Genomic DNA, 17816 nt, shown 5'->3' on the forward strand with positions numbered 1-17816 from the left:
CCACCCACACACTCCACACCCTGCCCGCCCTCCCCCTCACTGGGCAAATCACTGGCCAGGCTGGATGGAGGAACGGGCAGAGCTAGGCTGGGCCTGGCTGCTGGGGCAAGGGCGGGCTGAGCATGGGCTGAGGCTGCCACCTGCTGGACAAGACAGACCCAGGCGCAAACGAGATGAGAACTGAAGATGGGAGCCCCAGGTGCCATTCGGGTCCCCCTCCCCGCCCCCCTGCCAGTGCTGTGTCTATCATTTATGCTTTTCCCAGCCCTACACCTGCTGGGGACTTTCAGGGTCAAGGACATTCACATCCTTGCGCTCATCCCACACTCTGCAGCCCTGTGCCACAGGGTAGAGGGACAGACTGGGAAACTGAGGCCCTAAGGGTCAGTTGGTGAGGCAGGGACAGAGCTCTGAACTCCTGCTCATGCCCGGCACCAGCCTAAGCCCTGTACATGCATCATGCACTGGGTCCTCACCACTGCCCTGCATGGGAGCTATTGGAACCCCTCATTCACAGAGGGGGACCTGATGGAAGGAAGGTCATCAGGAAGGTCAAACCCCTCACCCCGAGTGACACGGGTGGCAAGTGTGGGGTCAGGGCTGGAGCCCTCTACTTCTCGACAGCCCCTTCCTCTTCCGAATCTCATAGGAGGAGAAGAGGAAGAGAGGAGAGGAGCCTCTCTCGGCTCTGCCCAAACTGGCCCCAACCAGCAACGCCTCACCAGCTCCCACAGGCTCCAAGACCAGATGCAGGGGTGCCAGAGGTGGTGCGGGCAGGGAGGCTGGGATCGTCAAGGGCCCCAGCAAAGGAAGAGGCACCGACATGCGAAGCCTGGGCCTCCCCCACCACCCAGTATACAGATGGGAAGGCTGAGGCCTGGAGGAGCCAGTGGTTTGCTGAGGGCCTCCGAGCAAGGGAGTGGCAGGGCTGGAAGATCTGAGGCCACTGACTCTGTAGCCAGAGTCCCACCACAGCAGGCTGCTTGCCATCAAAGCTTGTCCATCCTGGGTGTCCACCTCCAAGTATAACCAATGGGAGGGGCAAATGGAAGTTTCTAGAATAAGGCCTGCCACTTGACAAGTGCATATGAGGCTAAGCAGAGGCTAAGCAGAGCAAGACTTTGGACCCCAAGAATGGATTTGCTGTGTGACTTTTGGTAAGGGCTTTCACCTCCCTGGGCCTCAGTTTCCTCATCTGTAAAGGGGGAATTATAACTTCCTCCTAGGAATATTGTAAAATAGCTGAGTCTCAAGCACAGTAAATGCCAACATATAGGGATGGGTTGAACTGGACACACACACACATACACACACACACACGCTTCAGCAGATCCGGGGGAGGGGACATTTCCTCTTTTCAGACGCTCATGATCCGGGGCGGGGGGGACACAGGGTCAGCCTGGCTCAGTACCGAAAAGAAAGTATTGAGTCAGGAAAAATGATGGGAAAGGGGATGTGGGACTGGGGGCAGGGTGAGCAGAGGGGAGGGGGCCGCCCAGCCTGCTCTGGGCCCTCTCTGCTGTGTCCGCTCTGACACCGTGTCCTCCAGTCGGGGAGAGGGGAAGCAGATTTGAGGATACCTCTGTGACCAGACCAGAATCCTTTCACCCCCAGGTGAGGCCAAGACCCCGGCTGAGAGGGAGCAAATGGCAGTTTCTCCCTGCTACCTCCCTGAAACATGGGGACAGCTTGATTTGTGAGAGGAAGGAGGGTCCCCATCACTGCTGAGCTAAAGGTCCCGGCTCAAAGAAGAGGCCCCATCCTCCATCCATCCTGTGGTCCCAGGACCCAAGGGGCAAGGGGCCTGGGGAAGGGACCTATAGGCTCCTGAGGGCTGTCAAAAGACCAGCGAGGAGGGTGAGTGAGGGGCCAGGGGGCCAACTCAGCTCTCTCCCTACCCAGATCCTTCCCCAGGATGGACACGGTGTCCAGCTCCCGGCTCCCCCTTGGACTAAACCTGCTGGTGCTCTTGCTGGTGCTGCCACTTGGGGGCCAGGCCAGCACAGGCTGCTACGGGATCCCCGGGATGCCAGGCCTGCCGGGGGCCCCAGGGAAGGACGGACACGATGGCCTGCCGGGGCCCAAGGGTGAGCCAGGTGAGTCTGCTGGGCTTCTGGGGAGGGGTCACCTAAGACCTGGGGGCAGCAGGCACAGTGTGCATCTGGCGCTAACCTGGGGGAGAAGGGCAGCGACTTGTTGGCAACAAGTACAGTCCCTACGGACGCACTTGCTCCCAGGACAGAGTCCAGCTTTCCCAGCAGGTGTAACCCCTCTTTTCTCAGAGCCCAGGCCTTGGTCCTCCATATTCCCCTCTCTGTGCCTCAGTTTCTCATCTGACAACAGGGAGGGAACAAAAGCACCTGCCCCAGAAGGTGGCAGGGAGGATCACAGGAGATGACCCACCTGAAGACCTTTGACAAACTCTAAAGTGCTGTGCTGTTTATTACAGCTCCTCCATCCATCACCTGCCCTGCAACACGGACCCCTGGGGGGGGGCGGGGCCCATGTAGGGAACGTCCACGATGCACAGAGGGCCGGGCTTCAGTTCCCAGCCCTTCCACTTCCCTGTGCAGAGTGCCTCAGTCTCCTCATCTATAAAATGGGGAGGTAGTACCTACTGCACGGGGTGCTGTAAGGGGAGGATTAAGCAAGTTGCTACTAAAGCAGCATCCAGCACATGGTAGGTCCCAGGTAAGTGTAGGCTATGCGTGGTATAGCTGTTGTCCTCACTGTTTTTATGGGAGGTCTGTGCTCACCCGTCTCCCTGGGATCCTGGGTAGTTGGGCCATGGGGAGTGAGAAGTCAGGATTGCAGATTGACGGGCAAGCCCTAGCATGAGCAAAGGGGGCTGAGAACATGAAGGGGCCCTGGTGCTGAGCAAGCACCAGAGTCCGGGGACGACTTGTTTGTCAGAAGGTGCGTATCCGGGATGCAGCATGTCTGGAGCCAGCGTGGGTGAGACTGGGGTGAGGTTGAGCAGAAGTGATGGGGGGGGGGGGGGTTGGCAGAGGCAGTAGGGGTGTGGGAGGCCGGTGGCAAGGAACACCCTTAGGAATTTCCCCACCGTCATCTTCTCTCCTGGCAATAGAATGGGATTTTGCCAACATTCCAGAAGGAATTCTCTAATTCAAGGTGAGCCGAATAAGGCTCTCGGTTCTGCCGTCGTTTGAGATCCTATACCGCACGCTGCCTCTGGCCATCTCACAGCTCAGTGGCTGATGGCCACCAATTATTGAGCGCCTACTACATACCAGCCATCGTTCCAAATGCTCAGCATATGCTTACCTTACAGGGTAGATAAAATTGTTAACTCTGTTTTGCAAGTGAGAAAACTGAGGCCAAAATCCTTTTTAAAAGTGCCTGACTGCCATTTTACAAATGTCAAACCTGAGGTTCAGAGAGTTGGAGGAACTTGCCCAAGTCACACTGTGGAATCCTGCCCAGCTCCAAAGTGCCTTTAGTCACTACCTTCCCCTGCCTCTCAAGCCCCTCCCCAGTGCATGTCCTCCCCCTCCCAATCAGTTGCTGGAAGATATCTGGAGGGATGAGACATGGCCCTGCATCACTGACAACCGTCACCAGGAGCTGACCCTATGGAGCACTTCCTATGAGGTGCCCAGCACATGCCTTCTCCCACTCCAAGCCCCCAGAAGCTCTCTGGGATCTCTATTATATCCTTTCCTCAATTAGGCAAGCAGAGGCTTGGGGAGGGGAGGTCACCTGCCCAGGGTCACACAGCTTTAGCCTGGATCTGTTGGATCCTCAACCCCCTCTCCTAACCCCGGGACCGAACAGGCTCACAAGCCATAGAGGATCTGTCACAAATAGGTCTGCACAGACACCCAACCCTAAGGGAGTAGGAAGCGGCCATGAGGGCTGGCAGAGTTGGCCAAAGAGGGCTTCCTGGAAGAGGAGACTAGAGCCAGGCCCTAAAACATGAGTACAGTTTGGAAAGGGAAGAAAAATCTCACAGAGGCTCAGATAATCAGGGCTGTCACAAGAATCACATCCTCTGACTGGGACTCAGCCAGACTTGATTTTCGATCCTGACTCCACCTCCTACTGGCTGCATGGCCTTGAGCAAGTCTTTGGCCTCAGTTTCCTCATCTGTAATATGAGAGAAATGGAACCAGCCCAGGAGTCATAGGGGCTCCAGTGGGCTGAGTGGGGCCGGGGGAGCTGGAGAAATCAACCCCCTTGGTGGGGGGCCTCTTCTGTTTGGGCTCCATTCAGTGATTCCCATGTTCTAAGCCGGCCCGGGGTGGTTCCATCTCAGGAAAGGATACAGGTTTTGTGGGGCTCTGAACCTTATAAAATATTGAGGCCTCTCTTTAAAAAACAATACAAAATTATAGGTACATTTGACTGCGGGGAAGGGGGTCTACACGTGCTACAAGATTGTACTAGAACTATACACACACACACGCAAATGAATGCACGTGCAAAGTGGATCGTCCAAAGGTGAGTTTTCCCGTTTTGATGTCATACTTTAGTTATGCAAGATGTGCCGCTGGGGAAAACTAAGCAAAGAATACATGGGCTCTTCTTGTCCCCCCCCCCCCCTTTTTCTTGGCAACTTCCTGTGAATCTGTAATTACTTCAACATAAAAAGTTGACAAAATTTTAAGAGTAATGTTAGGCAAAGGGCCTTGAAGGGGCCAGCGCAAGTTAATGGGGCCTAAAGAATAAGTTTCATGAGCTTTCCAGGAAATGGGCCTCCGACCAATCTTCTGATTTTTGTCAAGAGACACTCAGAAGCAAAACTTTCAGGTGAGGTTTGGATTTGTTAATGTTGGGCTCTAAATAAAACGTTTAAGAGAACACCGCGCAGGCCACACAGAAGCTCTCTGAGGCCACACGCTGGCTGTGGGTTGACAGTCAAGGCCTCTGACGTGCTCTCTGAGACCCTGCCCGGTTCTGACACCTCCTGAGGCTGGCGAGTCCCACCCTCTCCACCGTAAATGTGGAAACTGAAGCCAAGAGACAGGGGAGCGTCTTAGCGCTCGGGGAACAAGTCCATGGGGGAGGCCGGACTCCAACCAGGGCCTCCCTCCAACTCTCTGCACGCTTACCCCCAGGTGATCCAGTCCATCTGGGGAAGGGCGTTCCGGAGACCAAACTCTGGTGGAATGTCCCCTGGAGGACACCCAGGGTCCCTGTTCCTGTCCCCTGCCCCATCACTTCCTTCCCACCTACTCTCTCCCCAGGAATCCCAGCTATCCCTGGAACTCAAGGACCCAAGGGTCAGAAGGGAGAACGCGGCACACCTGGGCATCCCGGGAAAAATGGCCCCACGGGAACGGCCGGTAGTCCAGGGGTTCCCGGCCTCATGGGCCCCCCTGGGGAGCCGGGCGAGGAGGGCAGATACAAGCAGAAGTACCAGTCTGTCTTCACGGTCACACGGCAGACATCCCAGTACCCCACGCCCAACAGCCTGGTCAAGTTCAACGTAGCCATCACCAACCCGCAGGGCGATTATGACACAAGCACTGGCAAGTTCACCTGCAAAGTCCCAGGTCTTTACTACTTTGTGTACCACACGTCGCAGACGGCCAACCTGTGCGTGCTGCTGTACCGGAGTGGCGTCAGGGTGACCACCTTCTGTGACCACCTGTCCAACAAGAAGCAGGTCAGCTCGGGCGGTGTGCTGCTGCAGCTGCAGGCGGGTGAGCAGGTGTGGCTGGGGGTCAATGACTACAACGGCATGGTGGGCACCGAAGGCTCGGACAGCGTCTTCTCTGGCTTCCTGCTCTTTCCTGACTAGGGCAGCCAGGCCCGCTCCAGGCCCGGGGCCGCCCCGCTCCCCTCAGCTTCCCTGCAAGAACCGCTGTGCCCAGGCCCTTCTCCCCACCTGATGGACTCCTCCTCCAGGAAGCCCGCCCTGACGCCCTTGCCCCAACTTCTCTCCCTCCTCCGAACTCCTTCAGGAGTCACCGCTTTGAGACTTAACCAGCACCCTCTAACACTGTCAATGGTTTTTTTTTTTCCAAGTCTCTGGAAAGGCAAGGTGATATATAAATAAATAAATAAATGGAAAAATGTGGCACGGTTCAGGCTTCTCACTGCCAAGTCCTCAAAGGAGCAGGCCTCTTCATCCTCAGCTTTGCACCTGTCACAGCCACCCATGGGCTCTAGACTCAGACAGGGCATCCAGTTGGTGTTCAGTTAAAGGTTGGTGCCAGTGTTAAGACACTCAGCGTCCTGTGGCCATTTCAGAGAGGGATGCTCCAGTGTGATTATAGGCTGCAAGAGGTCCCCAATGTGCCATCTGTTGTCACTTGTTTGGCTGAGAGGTGCTACTGTCATTAAAGGTATCTGTGCTCACAGGCAAACAGGGGTGTTTGAATTCCCAGGCCTATGTTGACCTATGCTGAAGTTTGGAAGCACCTGTGGGCTCAGGTAAGCCCAGTGTAGACAAAGAACAGATCTGTAATGGATTTGTGCCCAATTAATGAGTTAATGGGGGTGAATGAATGAATGAACAGTGGGTAAATGAGTGACTAAAAGTAGAGTAAATGAATGAGTGAATTTAAAAAATCTTAATAGCTTGTATTTATTGAGCACTTACTATACCCCAGGCATGATGCTAACCGATCTATTAAGTCATTAATATTCATCATGCACTTTCACTGTGGTGACCATGAGAAGGGCTGACAGTTCAAATTCAAAAATGATAAAAAGCATAACGTTCCTGTGCAGACTGCCAGTCCAGCCTCGGAGCCCAGGGAGACCCAAAGTTCGCTCAGGCGTAGGAGAACCTGCCTGGGCCTAGCTGGGATCTCAGCTTGCTTCCACAAGGCCCCATGGAGCTCACAGAGGCACCAGCCCACTGAGGTGGGCTGAACAACATTCCACGACTACCTCCATCCACTTTGGCTCCTTTGCTCGTGAGAGGAGACATTTCACACCCTCCACGCCTTTGCCATGATCCTGCACAGCCCCCCTCCCACTCACACGAACCCTCATCCACCTGGATAATACACACTCAACTGTCAGGGTTCAACACAAAGATCACCCCTCCTCCACGGAACCTTCCCCAATTTCCCATTTGTGTCCCCACAGTGACCTCCAGAGCCTTGGATCACAAACTCCTGCCTTTTTAGAGCCTCGGTTCCCCCATCTGGTGGCACAGCAAAATCATCTGCAGATTTGTTTACAAGGAAAAAAAAAAAAAAGATTTCTGGAATCAAGGCTTTTTTTCATAAAAGTTTGCAGAGGACGGGGATATGGGTGAGTAGGTCGTTGGCCAGGTGAAGTCAAAGCACATAGTTCTCGGGGCGCCTGGGTGGCTCAGTCAATTAAGCATCCCACTTTGGCTCAGGTCATCATCTCTGGGTTTGTGAGTTCGAGTCCCACATGGGCTCTCGGCTGTCAACGCAGAGCCTGCTTTGGATCCTCTGTCCTCCTCTCCCTGCCCCTCCCCCACTCTCAAAAATAAATAAACATTAAAAAAAAATAAAGCACATGGTCCTCTAGCTGGTTTTCATACACTCACTCACTGACACGTCTGCCCTCTCCGCTGGACGGTGAGTATCCCTGAGGCCACTTTGATAGACGCCTAGCACATAGGAGGGGCATGGGAAATACCCCAGATGGGAAGGAAGGAGGGCTACACACACACACACACACACACACACACACTCACACACACGAGAGGGAACAGAGGCAAAGGCCTAGGAACTCAGCCTGGTTCACGGGGTGCCTCTGGCCGGGTCGCAGGGCCACTCTCTTCGTGACTCTCCTCCATCAACCACTTAGCAGTCTGCCCAGCAGTGCCCCGAGTGATACATATTTCTTCTCATTTCTCTTTTGTTTAAAAAATCAATACACCGTTTATGCGGGCCACAGTGTCAGATCAGAAACCTGTACTTTGGAAGCGACAATTTTTTTTTTTTTTTTGCCATTTTTGTTTTCCATACTTGTTTCCTTGTTGTTCTCTCTTTGTCAGGAGAGACAGGCCTTTGAAAATGCCAGCTTGTCTGCTGGGCTGAGGGAAACCTGGCGAGGGTTTCTAAGGGGGGGCAGGCAAGGGAGGTTGGGACAGGGACAGGAAAAAGACACGCCAAGCTGCAAGGAATGCCTTTTTGACCACAAGATGTGGAGGGTTTATAAGTTTCTTCTCCCACCCTGGGTAGGGATCATCCCCCCTATATCAGGGATGCGAGCAATGATTTCACAGATACAGAGACCAGCTGGCTCCTACTCAGGGGCCACGGTCCAGGGACCCCTCTGTGCCTGATCCCTGATCCACACTTGGCTCCCCATGCTCCCAGGCTCCAAGAACTCGGCCTTCTCTTCATAAATATAGCACTGTCCCCAGGTTTGCATCGGGGGCCTACCAAAAGCTGGGCCCTGGACATGCCAGGTTACCTCACTGGCCCCCCACAACCCATGCCCCCACATTCATATTTGGGAAACTGAGGCCAATAAATGTGCCTGAGGCCACACAGCTGGAAAAAGGCAAAGCTGGGATTTAAACTTGGCAGGGGCTGATTCCAAAAGCCCATGCCCATACTCTGCTCCCTGCTTCTTTCTGTTCTTAGTCTCAAACTGTCTACCCCAAGTTCAAGCTCACCTATTCCCATTGCCATTGGGAACCCACAGAAGGACCCCAGACCCACAACGTACGAATCTACAATTTTCTAGGTTCAGAGACCAGCTGGTACAGAGCTCCACCCTTCTCCCTGCCCCGAATACACTGCCTTTCCCTCCTCATCCAGCCCGAGTCCCTTCCCGTCTATAGTTGGCTGAGCCCGGAGACCCTTTGGTTTTATAAAATAAGTGTTTTCCTTCCCTAACACCCACTGCAGGTAACACTTAATTTCCATCAATCAGCATCCACAAGCCCAAAGATATTCTATCTCCAAGCACAAGTAGGGCCCTCCTGACCTATGGCAGCTCCTGGTGCCAGCTGGGCAACCATCCCTGTGAGGGGCATCACGGTGCCTTAGATGCAGCCTCCGCAAACAGGCTGAGAGTCTGGGGCCAGGGATGCCTTGCTCTGAGGCCTGCACCTGCCCCTTGTATGAGGTGTGGGCTCCAGCAGTCCCCTCCTTTTTCTGACATTTGTCACAGAAGCCATGAAACCACTGTGTCATTCAATGTTGAACACCAGTCTTCCCAAGTAGAAGCAATTCCCCCTGGGGACGGGAGCCATGGCTGGTTTGCTTGTGGGTCTGTCTCCAGCACCTAGCACAGAGAGGCTCGTGGTAAATATTTATTCTTTCTCCCCTCCGAGCCTCAGTTTCCCATACATAAGGTGAGGGGAAGGAGCTGGGTGACCTCCAAGCCCCTCTCCAGCCCTGACGTGGTGTGATTCCAGGATCAACAAGCAATAAGCCCCTGCCTCTGTCCATTATTGTCATCAGCATCGAGCCCTGCTGGAAGCAGAGGAAGGGCTATAAATAAATAATAACCACATTTAAAATTCATTATTAGATAATTTTCTGAGAACAGGGCAAGAGCAGAAGTACAGAATGGGAAGACGAACCCAGAAAAGGGAAGCCTGAGACGTGGTGTGATATTAACAACTGACATGTGTGCTGCACTTTACCCTCCACGATCCCAGATGAGCTCCCCAGTGCCCCATGCCGTCTATAGAGCAGGTATAGTCCCACCACAGAGCAGAGGAAATGGGGGCTCCCTTGGGTTCTCTTGGCTGAGAACATTTAGACCCCCGTTTGAGACCTTAGGAATCACACTCTGATGAGTGGCAGAGCCAGATCACGGATCCAGGTTCCTGACTCCAAATCCAGTGCTCAGGCACCAGGCCAGCCATGTTCTCGTTTCAGTGAGGAACAGCTACGTCTGCTGTAGGGGATCACAAGGTCAGGGGCCTTGGCACGCAAGCCACCGGTTGTGGACATTCTCCCAGGACAGACTGTTCCCCCAACAGCTGCTGAGCTGGCGAAACCAAAGTGGCCACCTACCCACCGCATTTACAGTAAACCCCTCCGGATTGCAGAAATGCGGCCTGAAACTGCCGGATGGGCTGAGAGTGGAGGGGGCCGTCCTGCTGGGCCCATGGGAGGGGGCCCTCAGGGGAAGGCCCTTCCTGTCTCTGGGGAATGGAACTTCCCCTTTGGACCGAGAGCAGCAGGCTCCTGGCTCCCAGCCCCACTGCTGCCCAGCCGAGCGGCCCCACAGGACACGAGGTTCCCAGGTGAGGACGGGGCTCGGGACCTGGGGGGACTGGCCAGCCGGACGATATGGCGGAGGGTGATGATTCCCAAAGTGTAGACTTTGAATCTCTGCCTTGGGCGATTAACGGTGTGGACCCCCAGGCCCAACCCCAGACCTGGGGAACCAAACTTCCCGTGGGTGCACTTGGGTATCTACTATTGCCCGGGACCCCAGGTGATGGGAGCAGCCTAAAATGGGAGCCACCAACATAAGGGCTTTGGAATCACCAAGACTCAAGCTGAGTCCTGCTTCTGTGTCTTAGATGCTGGTGACCTGGGGCAAGTCATGTAACCTCTCTCGGCCTAGACCCTCTCTGGGAATGATGGAACGTTCTAGGGGCCCTAGGAGCCCTGAAGGAGATGAAGCTCACCCAGCGCTTAGCGAACTACCTGGTTCAAGATATGTCAGAGGCTGAGGTGGAATTAGAACCCAGGCCCCCCTTCACCCAGCCCGGCATTTTTCCAGCACCTGCCTTCTCTCATTCCCTCTCCGTCTGCTGAGAATAGCTCAGCTTGACTCTTTCAAGGAACGAATTTGCCTCGTAGGTGGAGCTGCGATTAGTGGTTAGTTGGTCTGATAACTAATTGCATGTTTATAAAGGAGGGCGTGGGATCAGACACCACACTGGAGACCTCATTCCTCTCAGATGCCATCTCTTTCCATCCTCTGGCGGTCCTGTGGGTAGCAGTTAACTCTGCCAAAGAGGCCCAGAGAGGTTAAGGCACTTGTCTCAGGCCATACAGCGAGGTGGCAGTTTGAAGTCTCATCGGTCTGACTCCAAGTCGGGGAAAAGGAGCTGTCGGGGCTGGAAGGAGAGGGGAGGGTTGGCGACATGGGAAAGATGTGAGGGGCAAGGCCGACGGTGGTGATGGATGGCGAGGGCAGGGCTCGGACCAGATGCCCAACTCTGAGACTCAGCGGCTCCTGAGATGCATCTTCCCACTCCCCCTGCCACCTTCTGCTTCCCTAGGAAGCCTGAGTCTCACTGTGGGTCTGGACCCGCTGTCCCCATCGCCCCGACCCCCTGTTTGCTGCTCTCCACCCTTAGGCTGTACCCACCTGAGATCTCCTCTCCCTGAGCCCTATCTCCCAAAGGGGCTGGCTCCTGCTTTACTTTTCCAACCATCCTCCGTCATATCCCAACGCTCGGGGATTCCTGGATGGCAGGGATAATACAAAAATAGCGAATATTCCTTTAGCATTTCTGGCGTGCCAGGGCCTACATCATCTATCCTCCCACCAACCCTATGTGGCAAGGATTAGTATTATCCCCATTTCATGGAAGGGGAAACTCGCCAGAGAGGAGAAGCGATTTGCCTGGGGCCCTCCCCTGCGAGTGGACCCTGATTTGGACCCTGGAAGCGCGGCTGTCCTTCTGACCCCGGAGACCTCTCACCACCGCCTCTGACACATCCTGCTCTCTGGGCAGCAACAGCAGCAGGAACAGTAACCATAAAATAGCCTCCTTCACCGAGCACCAGCCCCGTACCCAGTGCTGCTCAAAACACAGCCACTCATTAGCCCCCGTCAGGCTGTCTGGCTCCAAAGCCCACGTTTTAAGCCACCAGGCTTAACAGCCTCCTAGCAGAACACCCGGTGAGTTTTAAGGTCTAGTGGACGTAGTAGGTGCTCAGAAAGGCTGGTTGGAATCCCAGCCACAAGGCAGCTGTGTGACCTTGATGGAGGTTCCTGCCCTCTCCAGTGCCCAGTTTCCCCATCTGTAGAAGGAGAGAGCTGGGGGCTTTATTGGGGCGGGAGGGGCTGTTGTAAAGACCACATTAAATGAGATAGTAGCACATAAAGTATTTGGCCCAGAGCCTGGCTAAGTGCCCGATGCATGGATTACTGAAGTTGTCAAATCTGTCATTTTGTAAAACCTCCAGGAACGGGTACTTATGCAAAGATAATCGTTTTAGGTTAAATTTATATTATGTGAATGTCACCTCAATTTTTCAAAAAACTTTGGACTAGAATGTTAAGGGCCCTTCCGTCTTGAGAATCCATGCTGAGGGGCTCTGGCTGTGCCGACCAGCTCGGTTCTTCCTAGTTCCCTGGTATTTGGCAGGGCCGGCCCTTCCCACTCGCCGGGGCCTGCGGAGGGACCTGAGAACATCCCATCAGCAGAGATGGCCTGGGGTGCTGGCAGGGATACCTGCTTCAGAGCCAGACGGGCTTGGGTTTGAATCCTGGCTACAGTCCTTCCCGTGTGACCGTGAGCCAGTGTCTTGGCCTCTTTGAGCTTCAGGGTCCTTGTCGGTATGAAAATAATAGCTTTTTCCAGGCAGGGCCGCTCCGAGGATGTCAAGTGGCCCAAAGCCCGCAAATCACAGCCTTGACCTCCTATCCCTCTGACCCCTCACACCCCTCCAGCCTCACTGGCCTCCCAGCTGGCCCTCGACACTCCAGGCTCTCTGTCCTCCCTCTAGGCCTTTGCCCCCACTTCCTTTCCTCCCAGAACATTCTTGCCCCAGCCCTTTCTGAACCTCTGGGTCCTGGCCTGAACACCATTTCTTGGAGACGCTGCCCCCATCTAGAAGACTTTCCTAATGGGAGGACTTCTTCTCCCAGAAAACCATCCACCTGCCCCTCAAGCCTGGTTACTCTGCCTGCAGGCACCCCTACGTTTCTCACAGATCGCTCTGCACTGTCTCTCTTTCCATTTACTTGAATGTTGACCTGTTTACTGCCTGCCTTCCCCTCGAAGGCCAGCTCCGTGAAGGCAGGGGCCGTATCCGTCTTACCCCAGCACCCAGTGCGGGGTCCGGTCTGGTAGCTGGGACACGCTCGGTGAACGCACGGATGAGCGGATGCATGAGTGAAGAAACACGAGGAGTCTCCATGGTGGTAAAACTCACTCCACCTTCTCCCCCCACCCCTGCAGGAGGTAGCTGAGCCGGGCCAGTGATGAAGACCGTGAGGGATGGCGTCTTAGCATCCCTGCTGCTGCTGCTGTTCCTGTTTCTGCTTGAGGTCTCCTGGGCCCAAAGCAGCTGCACCGGGCACCCGGCCATCCCCGGCATCCCGGGCATTCCCGGGGCACCGGGCTCTCCTGGCACACCCGGGACCCCAGGGATAAAAGGAGAGAAAGGTACTGCAGGCTTTGGGGTTACTCCCATGTCATCGAGCCAGGCCCTGTCTCCTGCCCCCCCAGTCACAGCTGCCTACCTGAGAGATCGCACAAGCCCCCACAAATCCATCGGCTTGCCAAGGCCCACCCCCCACCCCGACCCGTGCAATGACTCTGCAAGGAGGGGATTCTGATTCCCATTTTACAGCCAGAAAAACTGATGCCCAGGAAGGCTACCAACTTGCCCAAGGGAGCCCAGTAAATGTTGAGGCTGAGATCAGGCCATGGCTCTCTTACCCTTAACTCCGGGTAGAGAGACGGAAAACCACTGCAGTGGCTGTCTCCCCGGGAAGTGGCTTCCCAGCTCTCAACTATTTCCTCACCCATACAATGCAGGCAGATACTTTGTGGGGTTGTCACAGGGTTCAAAGGAGACTTCCCGCCATGAGACCCCACCCCCACCCCCAGAAAATGCCGTTCATCCGTTCATTTAACCAAAACCAACCACCGTCCTCACATAACCGCGTGTAACCCACACAATCTCGCAAACTAATCATCCCCATTGTACAGAGGAGGACGCTGAGTCCCGGAGAACGTGCCTCCGTCAAGGTGACCCGATGAATAATGGCAGGTGGGGCAGGAGGACATCCGTCTGTCCCCTGGGCCTGTGCTCTCAGCCACTATACTCCACCACTTTACTGGAAAAGAGGTTTTATCTCGTGCTGTGCCGAACCAAGGGGCAGCGGCTGCTTGGAGTGGCCGTGAGAAGGCTTCCAAGGCCCCCTGGAAGCCCACTGCGCAGGAAAGAATGCTGGGATTGATTAAAGATGTCTGCCCTGGGGGAGCGAGTGGAGAGGGATAGCCCTTGTGCCAAGAATTCATTATCCCCGCTCCAGGCATTAAGCCCGAACAAGGGAGCCTGGATGAGCTGGTGAGGAGGGCAGGCCCAGCACCTTCCCTAAGGAGACACCACCCTCCACACCTCGGGCGTCAGTTCCCATTGCTGCCAGGTACATCGCAGACTCAGAAAGCTGGGCTGGAAGGAGAACCCCCACTGCCAGGGAAGCTGAGGCCCAGAGAGAAGCAGGGACATGTCAGAAGTTACACGGCCAGGCTCCCTGCCTCCCAGCCCGGGGCTCCTTCCGTGGTTCTCTGTCCCATCATTTCTCCCATCTCTCCTTTTCCAGGGATGCCAGGGCTGGCTGGAGACCATGGCGAGTTTGGGGAGAAGGGAGACCCAGGGATTCCTGGGAATCCAGGAAAAGTAGGCCCCAAGGGCCCCGTTGGCCCCAAAGGTGCCCCAGGGCCCCCCGGAGCCCGCGGCCCCAAGGGTGAATCAGGAGACTACAAGGCCACACAGAAAATCGCCTTCTCTGCCAAGAGGACCATCAACAGTGCCATTCGGCGGGACCAGGCCATCCGCTTCGACCAGGTGATCACCAACCTGAACAACAACTATGAATCTCGAAGCGGCAAGTTCACCTGCAGGGTGCCCGGCATTTACTACTTCACCTACCATGCCAGCTCGCGAGGAAACCTCTGCGTGAACCTCATGCGGGGCCGGGAGCAAATGCAGAAGGTGGTTACCTTCTGCGACTACGTCTACAACACCTTCCAGGTCACCACGGGCAGCATGGTCCTCAAGCTGAAGCAGGGGGAGAACGTCTTCCTGCAGGCCACTGACAAGAACTCCCTGGTGGGCATAGAAGGTGCCAACAGCATCTTCTCTGGGTTCCTGCTCTTCCCAGATGTGGAGGCATGAGCTGTGGGGCTGACTGCCTCCCTCCCCAACCCCGCCCCCACCAGCAATGCTCACGTTATCCCCACCACTCCCCCACCCAGCCAAAACACACGGAAGGGCTCCATGGATGTTCCTGAAAGAATGAGTAAATAAAATTTTCAAAGGCCAAGGAAGTGGTCTAATTCAACTCTGCGTCCCAGCAGCTGGCACATAGTAGGTGCCCAGAAATGCTGCTTAAATGCTGGTTGGACGACTGAACAACCAATAATGAACGAATGAATGAATGAATGACCTCTGAAAACAGAAACTGTATCTGATTGGAGGTGACTGGAGAGCCAGACTCTGTGCCCAGCTCTGTGACAGCCACATAGTGGGAGACGGGGAGGGAACACCAGCTAGGGAGCAACTTCTATGCTCCAAGCACTGGGCTAGACCTTTTCACTCTCTCATGAATCCTCACCCTCATCCCGGGAGACAGGTTGCATTGCACCCAGTTTACGGAGGAGAAAACTGAGCACCGGAGGGATGAAGGGACCGTCCTCAATCGCACAAGCAGACCTGGCTCTGTCCACTGATGACCCGAGACCTCTTTCGAGGCAACGTATCGAGTCAGCCACTATAAGCTTCCTGCTTACAACGTCACATACCTTGCCCCCGCCAAGGGATCCAGGGGTCTTCCTCCAATGTCTTAACTCACCGTGAAACCAAGGCCCTTCCCTCTTGATCCTCCCCACATGCACCCCCCCCCAAACCTTCCCAGCCTGGCATGAGTCACCATCCCGTTAGAACCAACGCCCTAACTTTCAATAACCCGCTCAGTAACCTTCAGCGGGTCTCCACTGCCAACCGGATATAGTCCCAGCCCCTAGCCCCTGAGCCTGGCCTTCGAGGCTCTCCACGGACTGGCTTTCCAGTCTCATTCCCTCTCCTGGACAATCTGACTCCTGACCCCTGGGCCCTCTGTCTCCCAGGAAAGTCCCGTGTCGTCCCACCTCAGTGCCCTTACACTCCACGGTTCCATTCTCCTCTGCCTATCTTACCGTCCTCCACAGTCTCACTCAAGCCACATCATCTCCCTGAAGCCGGGCCATCCCTGCCCTCACTCTTATCTCTCCTCTGACCTCACCCAACCCCATTCCTTATGTGTGCAGGTCTGAGCACATACGGCCTGTGTCTGGTTTTCACGCGTGCCCACGCCTTCTGCCCAGCTAGGCGGTAGGCTCCTCACCCTGTCCACCTCTCAACCTCACAGAGCCCGATGTGCACAGCGGCCGCTCTATAAATAAACGGTGCCTCATTGGCCAAGTACACGGGCAGGGGCCGCTCCAGAGTTCCAACCCCCACCTGCTCGCTGCAGCCCCTCCTACTAGCCCTAATCCACCAAGACCAATCCTGACCTGGGGTAGGAGGGATTTAAGGCACTCTGGCCTATCACACAGGGTCATGGCAACCAGCCGGCTCGGAGGCTGGCCTGTTTCTCAGGACTCCGATCACTGGGTGCAGCTCCAGCCCATCTCCTGGGCCTCAGGCTTGGCCTTGATGACTCGTTCCAACCCCAGACTCTCCAACAGGGACCAGGAGCCTCTACTCCAGGGCCTGGGCCTTCTTTCTGCTGTTCAATCCTTTCAGTACAAACCATCATCTTGGCCTCTGACTCGACTCTGTAATAACCACACCGCAGCCGAGTAACCGTGCCCTGCTGCGTCGCGTCCATCAATTCATCCAGCTTCCGCCGCAAACCCTGGGAGGTACAAAGTATTATCCCCATTTCACAGGTGGGAATCTCACAGAGAGAGCAAGTGACTTGCTCAGGGTCAGTAGCCGCAGGTACACAGCCGGGACTGGAGTCTGCTTCTGTTTGTCTCAAAGCTCTTGCGGGACCTGTAGACACCCCGCCTCCTTGACGACCCGCAGCTGTTGGGATCCCCTTCACGGAGTGAAGCCTCCTCCGCAGTCCCCCATGGCCCTCGCCCAAACCCATCGGACCTTAGGGATTCTCGAGCCTTGGCAGTTGGCTCTGTCTGTACGGCCCTTGCTTCACCCCACGGGCGGACGACCCAGGCAAAGCCGGCCATGGCCAAGAAATAAGCGTCTGTCTCCAGTGGTGCCTCAAGCCAGCTGGCCCTCCTGCAGCACCTACTCTCCTCTGACTCCTGACCCTGCCGCCTTTCCCCCACCAGAGCCACCCCCTCCCCAGGCAGGACCCTTTTAACAGGGGCCCCTTTTGTGCCCTCCTGCTCCCAGATCTGCCAGAAATCCAGGGCTCCTGCAAGTCCAGCCGAGGACATGTTAGCCAGCCATACCTTACTTCACCCAAACGTGAGCCACAATGCTCTGAGCCGGCCAAGAGGAAAGGGGGAGGGGGTAACGGGCAAAGAAGAAGGAAGGTGGGGGCTTTGCGAGCAACAGTAATCACCACCCACGCGGCACACTCACGTCAACTCTTGTAACCTTTACAATTATGTTCCCCTTTCACAGATAAGAACACTGACACACACAGCAGGTAAGTGACTTTCCCCACATGGCACAGCTAGTAAGTGATAGAACCAGGATTCAACGCAGGGCAATTCAGCCCCAGAGGCCACGGTCTCGGTCGCTGCTCTGCCGCAGCAGGTGGGAAGCATCCTGGCGGGTTGTGTAGAATAGCAGGAGAGCCAGCTCTTGAATCGGACAGACGCAAGTTCAAGTCCCGCCTGGGCTTACAGCTAGGTGACCCCGCCAAGTGATTGCCCCAGTTTCCTATTTTACGCTCTTACAAACAAACAATGTAGCCGAGAGCATCCTCACACGCATCCTTGATTCTTTTCTCAGATTAAATTCCTAGAA

General features: G+C 55.4%; 2 protein-coding genes across 2 annotated transcripts; both read left to right on the forward strand.

Moving 5' to 3' along the window:
• The first annotated feature begins 1481 nt into the window (after positions 1-1481).
• On the forward strand, positions 1482-6003 carry C1QC (complement C1q C chain). Its single transcript, XM_042951195.1, has 3 exons — positions 1482-1614; positions 1903-2096; positions 5208-6003. The coding sequence occupies exons 2-3, from the start codon at positions 1916-1918 to the stop codon at positions 5762-5764; spliced, it is 738 nt and encodes a 245-aa protein (XP_042807129.1). The 5' UTR covers positions 1482-1614; positions 1903-1915; the 3' UTR covers positions 5765-6003.
• A 4036-nt stretch (positions 6004-10039) lies between these two features.
• On the forward strand, positions 10040-15159 carry C1QB (complement C1q B chain). The gene is made up of 3 exons (XM_042953071.1): positions 10040-10162; positions 13064-13270; positions 14437-15159. The coding sequence occupies exons 2-3, from the start codon at positions 13087-13089 to the stop codon at positions 15009-15011; spliced, it is 759 nt and encodes a 252-aa protein (XP_042809005.1). The 5' UTR covers positions 10040-10162; positions 13064-13086; the 3' UTR covers positions 15012-15159.
• The last annotated feature ends 2657 nt before the right edge of the window (positions 15160-17816 follow it).

Source organism: Panthera leo, chromosome C1, assembly GCF_018350215.1.
Source record: "Panthera leo isolate Ple1 chromosome C1, P.leo_Ple1_pat1.1, whole genome shotgun sequence".
NCBI lineage: Eukaryota > Metazoa > Chordata > Mammalia > Carnivora > Felidae > Panthera > Panthera leo.